This window comes from Theropithecus gelada, chromosome 3, assembly GCF_003255815.1.
Source record: "Theropithecus gelada isolate Dixy chromosome 3, Tgel_1.0, whole genome shotgun sequence".
Classification (NCBI taxonomy): domain Eukaryota; kingdom Metazoa; phylum Chordata; class Mammalia; order Primates; family Cercopithecidae; genus Theropithecus; species Theropithecus gelada.
The window spans coordinates 31,508,738-31,524,117 of record NC_037670.1 but is presented as its reverse complement, the minus strand read 5'-3'; the positions used below and the strand labels follow the sequence as shown (position 1 = coordinate 31,524,117).

At 44.2% G+C, this 15,380-nt stretch overlaps 1 protein-coding gene across 10 annotated transcripts in view; it reads right to left on the bottom strand.

Moving 5' to 3' along the window:
- The window catches only part of TIAM1 (T cell lymphoma invasion and metastasis 1), a 444,177-nt gene that overhangs the window by 138,067 nt on the left and 290,730 nt on the right, over window positions 1-15,380 (bottom strand). For 9 of the 10 annotated variants that reach the window (XM_025380044.1, XM_025380046.1, XM_025380049.1 and 6 more), the window contains one exon: window positions 10,432-11,405. In XM_025380044.1, the coding sequence (XP_025235829.1) occupies window positions 10,432-11,394 (963 nt within the window). In that variant the 5' untranslated portion in view covers window positions 11,395-11,405. Of the gene's footprint in view, window positions 1-10,431; window positions 11,406-12,847; window positions 13,133-15,380 lie in introns of all 10 variants that reach the window. The other variant, XM_025380048.1, reaches the window with a different exon arrangement.

The window sequence follows — 15,380 nt, the reverse complement described above, 5'->3', positions numbered from 1 at the left end:
TTCCTCTTAGAGTCAAATACTAAATTTTAATCAAAAAAGGCAGAGGAAATCAAGGGAAATGGTAAGATCCTGGCTAGACAGAGAAATCATTCTAAACATGGTTCATGATCTAGCTGAGATTTCCAGATAACAGCTCCAGATAAACTCTCCATGTTAGAAGCACTCCGTTGAAGAGACTTCCGATCACGAACAACATTCATGGGGCAGAGAGGCTCTTCAATCCTGTTCTCCCAGGACAAATTCTCTGAAGCCAGATTTTCAGGGCACTCACCAGTTTCCATTCTACTGGCAGCTTCCCCAAAATGAATGTATGCACAAGTGGCCAGCTGTAGCCTAATACATACAACAGCTGTGGGCAAGAGTTTTCTTAGCATTTGAGCTGGGCAACAAATGCTTAAATGAGCTCCCACACTAAAATGAGGGAGGCAAGAGGCAAATTCAAAGCCTGTTTTCACCGCCTTAAAAACTGGAGGGTCACGCAGCATGAATGTAGACTAATGACACATTGTGGTAAGGCTCCAGTTGTTTTGACAGGAGACTTCAAATACGACGAAAGGGAGAGGTTTTCTGAGCTAATGATGTGCGAACACAATTTTGAAAATGCAATTAGCCAGAAAGTGCAAAGGCTCTGGGACAATTCCAGGACGAGTAGAATCAATTGGCCACTTGTAGTTAAGTTATAAGTCGAATGCAATTAGATAATGTTTCCTTTGTCACTTTAATTTCCCTGACAGATCCAGCTTAGCTTGAATATACCTGCGTTAAGATGCTAAATACAATGCAGAATTCACTGAATTCCAGGGGGTAAAGAAATGTGGACCTGCAGAAATCCTGAATTAGAACTGTTTCTGGCTTGTTAAATTCTAACATGTCCTTCCTCTGATTTATCATCTTCTTCCTAACCCCAAAATGTTAAGTACCCCTCATTAGACACACACACACACACACACACACACACACACACACACACGAATATCATCTTTGGTTCTCAGTATTATCTCCTTGGTATTCTCAGTACACTCTCCTTTGATAATCTCAGTACAGCAAGTATCAATTCTAGGTAAATGACTCTAAACCAATCTGTGCCTCAATTTCTTGATATGTATAATGGGGAGAGCAACACATGTACTTTGTAAGACACTTTGTAAGACACTGTGAGATTGAGTTACCCAGGAAAAGTGTCTTGAACTGAGCCCAGCACATAGTACCTGCTCAAAAATGTTAACTATAATTATGATCATCTCCACCTTCAGCCCTACTTACATCTCGGCCCAAGGAGAGAAGGCATTGCCTGAACTCAGTTGCTAACTTCCTGCACCAACATGGAAGAAAGGTCTCTGAGAAACCTGGGAAAAACACAGGCATACCAACGCTGGTGCTAGCCTAATACTAATTAGGCTTGTTCACTGTTTTCACATTCATAAAACAGCACACTAAACTAGGAAAATGGTGACGTTCTCTACATCGTAAATTAGTAACTACTGGTCACTATTATAAATTACTAATAATTGCCATCCTTGATTTGCCAGCATAGGAAATCAACTCTATTTTCCCTTCCCTTCCTTTCTTAGGGCAAAATCTCTATGCCCTTCTTTTTATGTTTCCAACACCCATTCCTTTTCTTCTAATGATTTCCAATGGGAGGGACTCACAATTTCAGCTACAAGCATTGGAACCAAAATTCTTACTGTTACCAAAAAGAGATTCCAAAGTAAGTTGGCAAAAGCTTGAAATGTTCCTTCAGGTAACTCCTGATTGGAGACGCTTTATGTCTAAGTTAAACGAATCATCACCTCTCCTTTCATCTGCTTTTCTATGTATGTGCTTATACTTTACAGTCATCCCTCCCCTCCCGCCTCACTATCCATAATATATCAGAGACTCAGCTTTTTCTCTTCCCTTCTGAGTGCCACATCACTGGTTGAGCAATAAGCTCTCTCTTCTAAACCATCTTTCTTCCATCAATCCATCCAGCACACCACTGCCAGGTAAATGTTCCAGGAGCAATGCGGAGGACTCCTCAGACTGCTGTTCCAGACCCTCCCCCAGTGTCCGGCTTTAGCACTTGAGCTTCAGATGTCCCGGCCCACCAGTGAAACTGAAGAACTCATTCCAGGGCATACTCCCAACCTTTCTCGCTCCCAAGAATATTCACGTCCCCCCTTTTACTACAACCAGAAGCCTTCTCTGTGCTTCCTCCAACTGCCATGCCAACCTCTCCACAGCATCTCCTCTCCCACCCCCACCCCACCCCAGCCACACTGAGCTCCTCATCCTTGCTGAAACGTGCCGCGCATCCTCCCATATTGCAACTCAGGAGCCAGTTCCCTCCTCCCCTCCTCTCCTTCAAGTCCCTATCCAGGTCTGCCCTCTCAAGAGTGCCCACCCTGACCACCCTGTCAGAAATTGCCCCCAGCCATCTTCCTCAACACGCCCTGTCTTTCTTCCATAGCACATCGCTTACTTATTGTGCTAACTGTTTTCTGCCACACACACCCACTTCACCCCAACGAGCTCCACGAGCTCGTGGATCGTTCCTCGTTGACGCATCCCAAGTGCCAAGAATAGAGCCTGGCATGGGGAAGGCACTTCAAAAATAATTGCTGAATGAACTCACTGTTGCTCATTTTCCACCACAATCTCAAAACAAGGAAAACAGTCTCTCATGGAATGCACTGCAGCTGGAGTTAAAGGTTTTGTCATTTCTCAACTCAGCTCATGCTCAACTAAAGTTGAGGTGACAAATGAGTCCTAGCTATAAAGCTTACATTTGTAGGTTTCACGCAACCCAGATGGATTATGTCTTGTGTGGATGCAATCGGAGTTCACTTAAATTTTTGTTAACTCTTTTAAAAAATTGAGAAAGTAAGAAAGATATATTAGGCCGGGCGTGGTGGCTCATCCCTGTAATCCCAGCACTTTGGGAGGCTGAGGCGGGCAGATCATGAGGTCAAGAGATCTACACCATCCTGGTCAACATAGTGAAACCCCATTTCTACTAAAAATACAAATATTAGCTGGGTGTGGTGGCAGGTGCCTCTAGTCTCAGCTACTCCGGAGGCTGAGGCAGGAGAATCACTTGAACCGGGGAGGCAGAGGTTGCAGTGAGCTGAGATTGTGCCACTGCACTCCAGCCTGGCAACAGTGCGAGACTCCACCTCAAAAAAAAAAAAAAAAAAAAAAAAAAAAAGAAAGATATATTGAACTATCTTATGGCCCAAGCTAGATGCTCGGTCAACTGGTGGTCCAAAGCCAACTGGGCCCAAATGACAATGTGACAGGCCAGTCAGGTGAGTTTCCTAAGTTCTCCCCTGGGACCCATGGAGACCCTGTGAGGCCTTTAGGGCAGGCTGGCTTCATGGCCACATCCAACAGTCATACATTTACAGTTATGCTATAAGAAAACAATGATTACACATTGTTATGACCCAATTTGAGTTAAGGGGCACAACTTTCCTCTATTCTTATACTAGGAATGTGATCTTTTTTTTTTCTTTTTTCTTTTTTGAGACAGGGTCTCATTCTGTCATGCAGGCTGGTGGAATATAGTGACATGATCATAGCTTGCCGCAGCCTTGACCTCCCAGGCCGAAGCAATCCTCTCACCTCAGCCTACTACGAAGCTGAGACTATAGGCACACACCACCACACCTGGCTAATTTTTTTGAAATTTAGTGGATACAAAGTCTCACTATGTTGCCTGGGTTGGTCTTGAACTCCTGAGCTCAAGTGATCCTCCCACCTCGGCCTCCCAAAATGCTGGGATTATAGGCATGAGCCATTGTGCCCGACCTAAGAATGTGATCCTCAAAAGCTGAACTGGTGGCCATAGTGGTCCATGCCTGTAGTCCGAGCCACCCAAGAGGCTGAGGCAGGAGGATCACTTGAGCCCAGTTCAAGGCTGCAATGCACAATGATGATACCTGTAAACAGTCACTGCACTCCAGCCTGGGAAACACAGCGAGACCTGTCTCAAAAAACAATAATAATAATCATAATCCTGAATGCTCCCAACCTGTATTAGCATAAATGACCAGCTCTCAAAGTATGGACTACGGTTCCCTAAAATATGTCCAGGGAATCCGTGAGGCTCTTCCTTTTCCAACTACCCTGTGCAAGGCCAGGTTCTGCTCATAGGGTCCAACCAAACAGCATATTGCAACAGAGTGAATGCAAAAGTAGGTATGAGATGCTAGTGTCTTCTGTTAAGCTGTAAGTCATAGAGATCTGCAAAAATGGAAAACAATGCCTCTGTCCCACATCTTTTATTTTAGACAATAAAACATTGTATTCTTTTAGAGATAGGGGTCTCATTCTGTCACCCAGGCTGGAGTGCAGTGGTGTGACCTAGCTCATGAAAGCCTCAAATTCCCGGGTGAAAGCCTCAAATTCCTGAGTTCAAGCCATCTTTCCACCTCAGCCTCACAAGTAGCTGGGACAATAGGTACTCACCATGGCCAGCTAATTTTTCCTTTTCTTTTTGTAGAGGCGAGGTCTCACTATGTTTCCTAGACTGGTCAAAATATATATATTTTTAATATAAATATATATTTATACAATATATAAATACATATAAAATAAATCAAATATATTTGTCATATAGAAAATATATAGAAAATATATATCATATATATTTGACATATATTTATATAGAGAGAGATATATATATGTATATTTTTTGAGACGGAGTCTTGCTCTGTAGTCCAGGCTGGAATGCAGTGGTGCAATCTCAGCTCACTGCAACCTCCATCTCCTGGGTTCAAATGATTCTCGTGCCTCAGCCTCTTAAGTAGTTGGGATTACAGGCACCCGCCACCATGCCCGGCTAATTTTTGTATTTTTAGTAGAGATGGGGTTTCACCATGTAGGAGAGGCTGGTCTCCAACTCCTGACCTGAAATGATCCGCCCACCTAGGCCACCTGAATTACTTTTTTAAGAGTATAAAAAGGTCTAAGAACTGCTGACATAAGCTATCTCTCAACTACCTACCCACCATCCCACTTCCCAAAAAAAGATCTTGGCAAAGAAGATACATATTCTTGTTGAAAATGCATGGGTTCGTTTTCAAAATAAATATCTCATTGCTTAACTTACGTGCCAGAAAAAGAAAGATAAAGAGAAAAGAAAAAAAAAAAAAAGGCATCAAACAGAAGACAGAGGAGAACGGAAAAAAAGACAAGGGTGTTTTAAAAATCGATTTTACGTGAAAAAATTTGTTATACAAAAACCTGAGGTTCTTAACCAGAAAGAAGCCTCTAGATGGAATGTACTTTAGGGGACCTATGGATCCCTTGAAATGATATGCAGAAGTCTTTATTCTAAGGAAAAGGTCCACATTTTTCATCTGATTCTCAAGAGTCTGTGAGCAAAGGTCAAGAATCATATGGTTGTTGATGTGCATTTTCAGCCCAGGAAACAAACTTATCTCTGAGGCATTGAAGCTCAGTTGCAAAATAAAACAAAATTTTAAACATCAAGATAATTTTTCTAGGAACTCAAGCTCCTCTTCTGACAATGCTGCACTCTACCTTGTTATTAATGAAATCATCAACGCGACTACTTGCTTATCAAAGAAGGCAGCCGTGAGGGATGGCTCTGCTAGAGTTATCCTGGCCACCTCTCTCTGTAATCACTGTTTTAGGTGACAAGAGTGGGCAGTAACAATTTTCTTTTCAGCCAAGCCCTTGTGTGTGTGTGTGTATGTGTGTGTGCATGTACCACAATTGACGGTTTTGATCTTAAAATCTGAGGATATTGAGCTGAAACCTTTTCAAGCACAGGGAGGCAGTGCAGTGTGGGTGTGTGCTTTGGAAGAAAAGGCCCTCTCTGATTAGCAAGTCAGAAGACTTGGATTTTTGACCGGGTGCGGTGGTTCACGCCTGTAATCCTAGCACTTGAGAGGTTGAGGCGGGAGGGTGATCACTGGAGATCAGGAATTCAAGATCAGCCTGGTCAACATGGTGAAACCCTGTTTCTACTAAAAATACAAAAAATTAGCCAGGCGCAGTGGTGCGTGCCTGTAATTCCAGCTACTCTGGGGGCTAAGGCATGAGAATCGCTTGAACCTGGGAGGCAGAGGTTGCAGTGAGCCAAGACCGTGCCACTGCATTCCATCCTGGGCAACAGAGTGAGATTCTGTCTCAAAAAAAAAAAGAATACCTGGGTTTTCATCCAGTTGTGACACCTTATCTCCTAATCTCTTTATTTTCTGGGAATGCTGCTGTGTCTGAAACTGGCCAGTGAAACTCACAAACCTATTCACCAGCACCACACCTGGCTAGGGATGCTCGGAGAGCCAGGCTCCTTGCTGCTCTCCTGAGGCTGAGGTTCCCAGAGACATGCTCAGTAGAACCTGGCCATGTTCCTTCATCTCCCAAGTGGATGAATGAAGCTCTCCTTGCAAGCACGCACAACGGCTCCACGCCAAAGCTTCCCACAGAACACAGAACCTGGCTACAAGACTCCATCAAACGGTAGGGTTCTCTCGCCAACTCACACACTGAAAGTCTCAAAGACACAGGAGAGCTGAACCCTAGAACAATGAGGCAGTCTTCACTATCACATTGTGCATCTGTATGTGTAAAACTCCTATTAAGCATCTGTATGTGTAAAACTGTGCCGTGAGTTCTCCATTCATTCATTTGCAGAATCTCCAGCCTCATGTAAGAGGCACTGAGATCCATAGAAGTTAAATAACCAAGAGGTAACAGCCTCAAAATTGGAAGCTCAGATAGGCTCCTAACTTCTTTGTCTGACACTAGGCAGCCCCCTCCTCTGTCTGTAATTAAAGAAATTCATAAAGTTCAGGCCCAAAGACGAACTAGCCATCAATTAAATCCAAGGAGTAACCTATTAAGTACTTTTACAGAAACCAACAGAAATAAATTCTGCTTCAAATAGCATGAGGCTTTACTCATGTTGACCCCCAAGACAAACTTTTCTGCACGGTGCACATGTGCATGCACAACAAACATGCTCATAAAATACCCGGATTAAACCAAAAATTGCCAGACAGACCCTGAAGAACGTATGTGCCACCGTTCAAGACTGAAATGTGAACTCCAGTGCCTTCACATTTCAATAATCCATCCAACTACTGAAAAAATCCAAAAACAGGAAAAAGGGCCAAAAACCCTTTTTTCATCATTTTCAAATCAAATGAAGTTGTTCACATTATTTCAGATAACATGTGTTTTCTTCCAGGCTTAGAGGTCACGCTCCTGGGTCAAATGTCTGCCAGGAACTCTTTTCTGGGGAGTAAAAGTGCTGACAGGACGATTACAGATTCAACTACATCACCAGGGCAGCCGAGCAGACTTAATATCTACGCTTCAAGCTCACTGGAGAGGTCTCCTGGGTCAAAAACTTTTACCAAAAAAAAGAAAAAAAAAATTTTTAAAAAGCATTCTTTTCAAGGAAGCTTCCACACCCACTGCCTCTTAAAATACACTGTTTGGAACATAGTGGGCTCTCAAGAAATCGCGTCGGATGAACACGCCAAACTTAGACTAGGAAATGTGGGCGGGTGGATAGTGTTGTGCATAATTCTGGGGTTTGTTTCAAGTCATTAAAGATCCTCACTCAACATATAAAGTCAATACAAAAATAATACTTCCGTGCATTTTATAGGCTCCACAAGAGGTTTCCATGCATGGCATCCTATTTGGTTCTCCTAATGGCCCTGTGGGAGGCTGGTGTCACTCAGACTGGACAGCAAGAGATCCTGGGCCACAAAAGATGGAGTGACTGGCCCAAGGTCACCACTGGGTAAGCACTCACGCCAGGATGCAAATGCACTTTTTAGGATTCCTGGCCAATGGCACTTCCCATTACATTAAGCTGCCTAAGCAGTGATTTTATGAGACACCACCTTTAGATGATCTCACTTCCATATATTAACAATTTTAGAAGGTGACAAGCCAAAGAATGGAAATTTCATATAACAATGACACATGAGAGCTTTCAGTGGTACCAGACCTGGAGGGGAGAACTGTCCTTTGCTTTGCCCATTTTCTGGGGGTAACCATAACTCAAAAGCTCAAATCCCCATCAGCCATGGAATGTGAAGGAGAGCAGGGGTCTAGCCATCCCTAGAGTCGGAATCACGGAGAGCCAAAATACAACAGGGCACCCCTCTCAACTCTTACATAGCATATGCACTAACTTAGCACCGTTCAGGTGAAAGTGAAAGTCGAAGATTAACAGTCTGTGTCACTGTATCCTTCTCTAAGCTCCTAAGGCCCTATAGATCATCTCTTTGAATCAGCCCTGCAGTGCCAATCTGATGATGCCTTCAAGACAGCCCTTCGATCCCTTTCAGGTGACTCTTTAATAGGTCACATATCTCCATGATCTGTCCAATTGGCAGTGCAGAAGTAGCCCTCGCAGGGCAGACAGAGGGGCTGCAGATGGGTTATCTGGTCACTTGTGTCATTATACTCTCAATTCAGAAGAGATGGGTTTAAAATTCAGGGAGTACATCTAGAGGCAAGCTTCGGGCTTACCTTCTCAGACCACAGATGCAGCCTTGGTAGCAACTTGATTTCTAGGACACAAGTGTTTTTTTCTTTCCTCAGAGTCAAGGGGTACACGTGCATGTTTGTTAAATGGACATATTGTGCAATACTGAGGTTTGGGCTTCTACTGAACCCATCACCCAAACAGTGAACACGGTACCCAATAATTCATTTTTCAACTCTTGCTCCCCTCCCTCCCAGCTTTTAGCATCCCTAGTGTCTACTGTTTCCACCTTTATGAGGTACTCAAGATACTGATACAAACAACTACCCCGGGTCCTCAACCCATATGGTTCCACTAACAATGATGAATGTTACAACAGCTAACAAAGTTGCCCTTACTGGCTGCTTCCTAAGAACCAGGCACTTTGCTTCACACACTATTTCATTCTACTTTCTCAAAAAACCTTATCATCTCCATTTGACAGATGAAGAAATTGAGGCTACAAGAAAGTGAACAACTTACCCAAAGTCACTCAGGTAAGAAGAGGTGGAGTTAAGATACCTGGCTTGGACACCATCAGCAAAACCTGTCCTCAGGCAGGAACACAGACAGTCTAATGCCAGTTTTCTTTTTATCGGCTCTCCCTACATCCTCCATCCTATGCCCATTATATTTAGACCCCCTTTCCAGCAGAACATACCTTCGAAATGCCCATTTGACTTGCACTGGAGCGAGGCCGGAAGGTGCAGCACCACCTCCTACTGGGCAATCAGAGTGCTGTGCAGGGAAGTTTGCTGGTCAACCTTGAGGCTGCTCCACCGTCAAGGCAAATGGGCCAGTCTGGAATTTTAACCTGAAGCACCATCTACAAACCACCTCCCCATCCTCAGCAAAAGCCAAGACTCCCTGAACTCTGCCTTGGGGAACAGAAGTACCAGAAAAGGCCCAATGCATGCAGGATTACTCCACCTTCCTTTCTTTCTTTTATTGACACAGAGTCTCAGTATGTTGCCCAGGTGGGATTTAAACTCCTAGGCTCAAAGCATCCCCCTGCCGCAGCCACCAAGCCGGCTCAATTGCCCAACATTTTATTATCCTAATCTTAATTATCACCGCCAACTAAGGTAATGGTGCCTCCTTTCACTAGGAAAACACTTTCAAAGTCTTTTTTTTTTTTTTTTTTTGGAGATGGAGTCTCACTTTTGTCACCCGGGCTGGAGCGAAGTCTCTTAGTTTCCTCCCCACGGTTTCGTGCACTAGACCCCGAAGCAGGCAAGCTGAGCATCTTTATCCCCATTTTTCAGAGGAACGACTAGAAGTCAGGGTTTGCCCAAGGTCAAACAACTGGCTGGTTGCAAAGTAAGAACTGGAAGCCACTCATGTTATTCCTTCCGCTCCACCTCCCTCCAGAGACAGGGCTGGCCAGCATCGCACGAACAGGAAATTGAAATGGCTCCCGGTAAGGCAGCGAGCCTGCCAACCACCGAGAGGAGCTGACAAGTGACCCAAACCCGCCCAGAATTTAAAATGCCTCCTCAAAGGAGTTGCCGACTAACCTCCTCCCACCTGCTGCAGTGAAGAAATAAGTTCCAAGAGTCTGCAACCCACCATGCCTGTTTTTCCACGGGAAGGACCAAGTTAGAAAGGAAGCTGGAATAAGTGGGATGCTGTTGAAGAACTAAGATGTAGAAGCAGTTTCCCAATATGAACTTACTAGCTTTTTTCCCACTCCTATCACATCGCCACTCCCCCCACACACTTCCCTTAATCCCCACCCCTTAACCACAGAACTGTAAGAGGGGCAAAGCAGAAGAGACAGAAATCCTCCCAAAACAGCACCAGCTGCAGCAACTACCAGGCAAACAGGGTAAAACCCGATTAAAAGATGGAAATATTCTAAGAGCAAAGTCATGCACTGAAAGAGTCATGCACCATTCCCAAAATATTGAAACAAATTTCAATCACTTTACCTGAGTTGTTTTAGCTCTTCTGCCTTGCATGCTGTTGCTATGGCTAATTTGTGGGTTGGTGGCACCTTCAGAGAGACAGTGAGATTTCCTACAGGGAAGTGTGTTATAATTACTGTACAGAGGAGTCTCTTCAGCAGCAGCTGGTGGCATCTTATGGTTTGCAAGATTGGGAATATCAGACACCAAATTCCGACAGTAGCCTGCAAATTTGCTCCCTGGCCCCCCGTTTGCTGTCACTCCAGAGTTTTTCTGAGCATACAAGTCACCCAAGGAATTGGCTCTCTGACAGGTGCTGAGCTGCCGCGGACTCGCCCGCGTTTCCATCCCCCGAGCCTCCTCGCAGTCCTTCTCTTCCGCGGAACCCAAGATTTCTTCGTTGCTTGTTAAATGTTCTTGGCTCAGATCAGAGAGTGAGAATTCCAGGCTGTCCTCCCGCCAGATGTCTGCAGATTTGGAGCGTTTCTTCTTAAAGCTCGCCGTCTCCATGAAAGTGGGCCCATTGGATGTATAGGAATGCTGCCTCCTGCCTCCCTCAGCCAAATATGTAGCGTCATCCCCGTAAAGCCTGCTCTCCTCAGAGTCTGGCATGCTCTGCACAGAGGCTGCCGTGAGCACGATGCTGCTGTCTACGCTGGGAGTGACAGAAGAGTCAGTGTAAGACACAGGTCTCAAGCCCATGTCCACTCGGTCCACCCAGATGGGGCTCCCGAAGTCTTCTAGGGTACCATCTTGGGAGAAGGGCTCCAGGCCATTTTCAGCCAGGGACTGGGGGATGCTGGGGGTGCTGCTGGAGCGGGTGCTTACTTCGGAGTTCCTGTGGATCACCTTCCCCGAGGAAGCGTGCCTGGTCCGCCGCGTCTTGTGCGAGAGGCGGAGGGAGCGGGACGTGTGCTTGCGCCCCAGGCTGGCATGCTTTTCTCCATAAAACTCGTGCTCTACATGTTGACTTTCTGCGTTTCCCATGGTTTTATGGTCTGCAGCAAAGCGGGGTGAAAGGGGGAGAACTGAGTCACTACCAGTACAGGTATAGGCATCTCAGAGAAAGAGCTCAGCCTGCAGGGAGGGTTAGAACACCTTGGCTCACAGGGCTTGTGGGGTAAGTAACAGCACAACTTCCTACATGCACCTGGTAGGTTCTTGGACTCTTATCTGGGAGGTTCTTGGACTCTTACCTGGGAGCAGGTCAACAGTAACATCATCTACTGAGACTGCCCCCTGAGATATGAAATGAGCTCCTAAATATGAGCATCAGACAGTTAGACTCGTCTCTGCCCAGAGGGACGATGGCCACAGGCCACAGCTGAGAGCGCTGCTTTTGTACAGCCAGAAACTCCACTGACCTGGTCTTCCTTACTAAATATTTGAAGTTCTACTCCTATCTGTAAATTGAAAACTCTGAAAGTACAAACCAAAATGTTCACCAAAGGAGTAATTTCTGTTTGAAATGATATACGTATTTCAAAAAACAAAACTTAGAGGTACGTTTGGTAACCTCCTTCCCTCCCTGCCAATGGGTACTTTTGGGTTTTTTGGTTTTTGTTTTTTTTTTCTCTATTTGAGCTCTAATAATGCTTCAAAATCAATCAGAAACGGAAAACCTCAAAGTATAAGTCTGATCAACTTTTCCTAGTAAATCAAAGTCAAAAATTTAAAAAAGCTTTGACCTTTAATGTCACAGCCTTCTGAGGACCTGGATTTTAGGGGCATTTTGGGAGGGCTATGGAGGGGTGGTGGGGATGGGCAAAACAAAATAGAAACTCCGCTCTCTGCTTAGCAGTAGATTAATGGGTTTATTTCTGGGAGCAAATCCAACCTGTGAACATTAATCTGGTACAGCGTGCCCTGCAAACAGAAATTCACATTGTGAAACCACTAAGTGTGATTCAGCCTTCTGGGGCCCCCCAGGTTAATTCAAGTCTCTCCTTAATATTTTTACAGTCTCTCTCACTGACCCGATGACACAATTCTGTTACCCACAGTGGGAAAGAGAAAAATCTTCAAAGCTCGACAACTGTGACTCAACTTAGCCTATTCTCCTTGCTCCGTGAGGTCTCTCTGGCACACTTCAAATTCTATGCACTTAAGATAACGCACATGAAAATAGCTGGAAAGGAAAGAAGAAAAACAGAGTAACTGGGCATATCTCTGAGGTGGTTCTTTTAACCACCTAGAGAGTCATTCATTCAGAAAATACACATTGAGCACCTACCATGTTCTAGAAGCCAGAGATACAGCAGGGAACAAAAGGGACACATCCCCTACACTCATGAAGCTAACTTCTAGCCAGGGAAGGCACGCAATACACAAGAAAGTAAAAGGCATGGTGGCAAAGCAGGAAGTGATATTACTGTGATCATTGCAAAGAGATCGAAACAGCCTGGAATACAATATACCTTCACATTGATCCTAGACTTACTCTATAATTCCACTGTTCAGGCTAAAATGTTACTGAAACTCTCACCAGCACATCTTTACTGAAATAAAATTTGTTGCAATACAAAGGGAAACCCTCCATTGAATGTTCCAGTGAGTTCAGGGATAACTCATACAGACACCAGATGTTAAGCTATTCCCAGTCTGGAATATTCCCCACCAGGTCACACATCAGAGGAATCTCAGAGGGAATTTTCCAAGAAAGACAATCTCCTTTTTACTAGTAGCAAGTAGATTTCAAAGCAATATGTTCATGCTTCTCTGGTATCTTTAAGAAGAAAAAAGATAAAAACGAAAAGATCAGCGGTCTGTGCACAACCATTTATATTATCTAAATTCCTAAGAATGGCACATGCTACATTTCTTACGAGTAAAATAAATAAATGTGCATTTCAATAACACTAAAGGCTTTGACCAATGCCTTGGAGTTCTTTAGTTTTTTAAAGGATATATTAAGATACCTGGATGTGCCTATGTAACTATATGTTTTGCCAATAAATAAAGACTTAGAACCATTTTAAGAATCACATAGGTTTCAATTTAAAAGAGGAAAGGACTATGAGGAAATAAATTGAGTAAAAGAAAAGGCAAAACTGTCGCCTCAAATATGCTAAGATTTACCCTCCTCTAGCACATATATCAAAAGTTTGCAAATATAAATTGACAGATATATTTTCAACAACAGCTTTCTGGTGAGGCTTGTTTCTGCCAACAGAAAACTCATCAAGTTAAAAGCCTCAGGAGAGGTTTTCCTGAAGGAAATGGCCCCAACCTTCAAGAATTACCGCACTCCATGTATCACGCTGACGGCTCTGTTATATTCATAGCATTTTTAGTAGCAAGATTCTTTTCAGCTGGCCAAGGTAGGCAAGAAGCCACTTTTATCTTCAGAACTAGAATGTAGACAGGAATGCCAAGTCTCCTAAATCCTACTAAGAGAAACTCTCAGGGGATGGCCTAAGGAGCGTGAGCGGGAAGTTTGAAGCAACTGAAGTTAAGAAAAATAAGTTTCTAGGGACTGCTGAAACACCTTTCAATTTGAAAGCTGTTCTTGAAAGGTTAGTAAGAACGATGAAAGCCCATGTGGATCAGTGGAGGACTCTGAAATAACATCAGTGTGAAAAGTTGAAATAGCTCATTGCATACAGGAGACAGCATCTCCGCTTCAGAAACAACCCCTGTCCCACTGGCAAGCCCCAGAAAGTCGGTGAATTGTAAGGTTTTTTTTAAGAGTCTCGCTCTGTCGCCCAGGCTGGAGTGCAGTGGCGTGATCTCGGCTCACTGCAAGCTCCTTCTCCTGGGTTCACGCCATTCTCCTGCCTCAGCCTCCTGAGTAGCTGGGACTACAGGCGCCCGCCATGATGCCCAGCTAATTTTTTGCATTTTTAATACAGATGGGGTTTCACCGTGTTAGCCAGGATAGTCTTGATCTCCCGACCTCATGATCCGCCTGCCTCGGCCTCCCGAAGTGCTGGGATTACAGTTGTGAGCCACCGCACCCAGGCGGTGAATTTAAGTTTTAACCTTTCCATGTACATATGTAAAATGCCAGCTACTTCCATCATCTTAATTTCTTCCTATTCTGTCTTACTTAACCCTTTTTATTTTTATCTTCAACAAACAAAACCTGATTTGCATTTTATATTTGCGTGGGTTTTGTTGTTCCTGTAGTACAAAGGAAGCAAATTCAGGGCAGAAATTTACTTTTACTTTTTTTATGGCTTCCATAAGACTAGAAATATTCTACGCATGATAAAGAATCATAAATATTGGTGCATTTTAGTAACAAAAGCAAAAAGTGAAGGACCAGCACCTCACCAACATCATCACACAGTCACTAGGTAGGAGACAGAATATTTGGGACAAGAAGGACAAGCTGAAATGCAGAAACGGGGATTGACATTGAAAAGGAGGATGCCAGAAAACTGGTACTAGATCTCAAGCTGGGAAACGTTACCAGGTTTAAATTCATTAAACTTTTATTTCCGACTATGACTTACTTCTCTAGAATGTTAGTGGTCCCAGATAGCTCTCATGTTTAGGGACTAGGTAGGAGGGAGGTAGGACAAGTTTTTAGCCTAAGAACAACTCTCAATATTCAAACCTCAAGTCTGGCTTCTCGTGCTTTTCTTTCGTTCCAATCTTCTAAGTCAAGCTTGTTCAACCCGTAGCCCGCAGACCACGCGGATGGTTTTGAATGCAGCCCAACACAAATTCACACACTTTCTTAAAACACTAGGAGATTTTTTAGCGATTTTGGTTTTTTTGGCTCATTCGTTATCGTTAGTGGTTAGTGTATCTTATGTGTGGCCCAAGACAATTCTTCTTCTTCCAATGTGGCCCAGGGAAGCCAAAAGACTGGACATCCCTGCTCTGAGTTCTGGCTTCCTTAGCCCGCCTCAGGGCCTGTGCCTGTCCCTCTGCCTAGAACGCTCCGCCTTTCCGCCTACTCCACCAAGTTCCTTCAGACCTTCAATCAAATGTCCCCTTGTCAAGGAGGCCTTTCCTGACCCCTC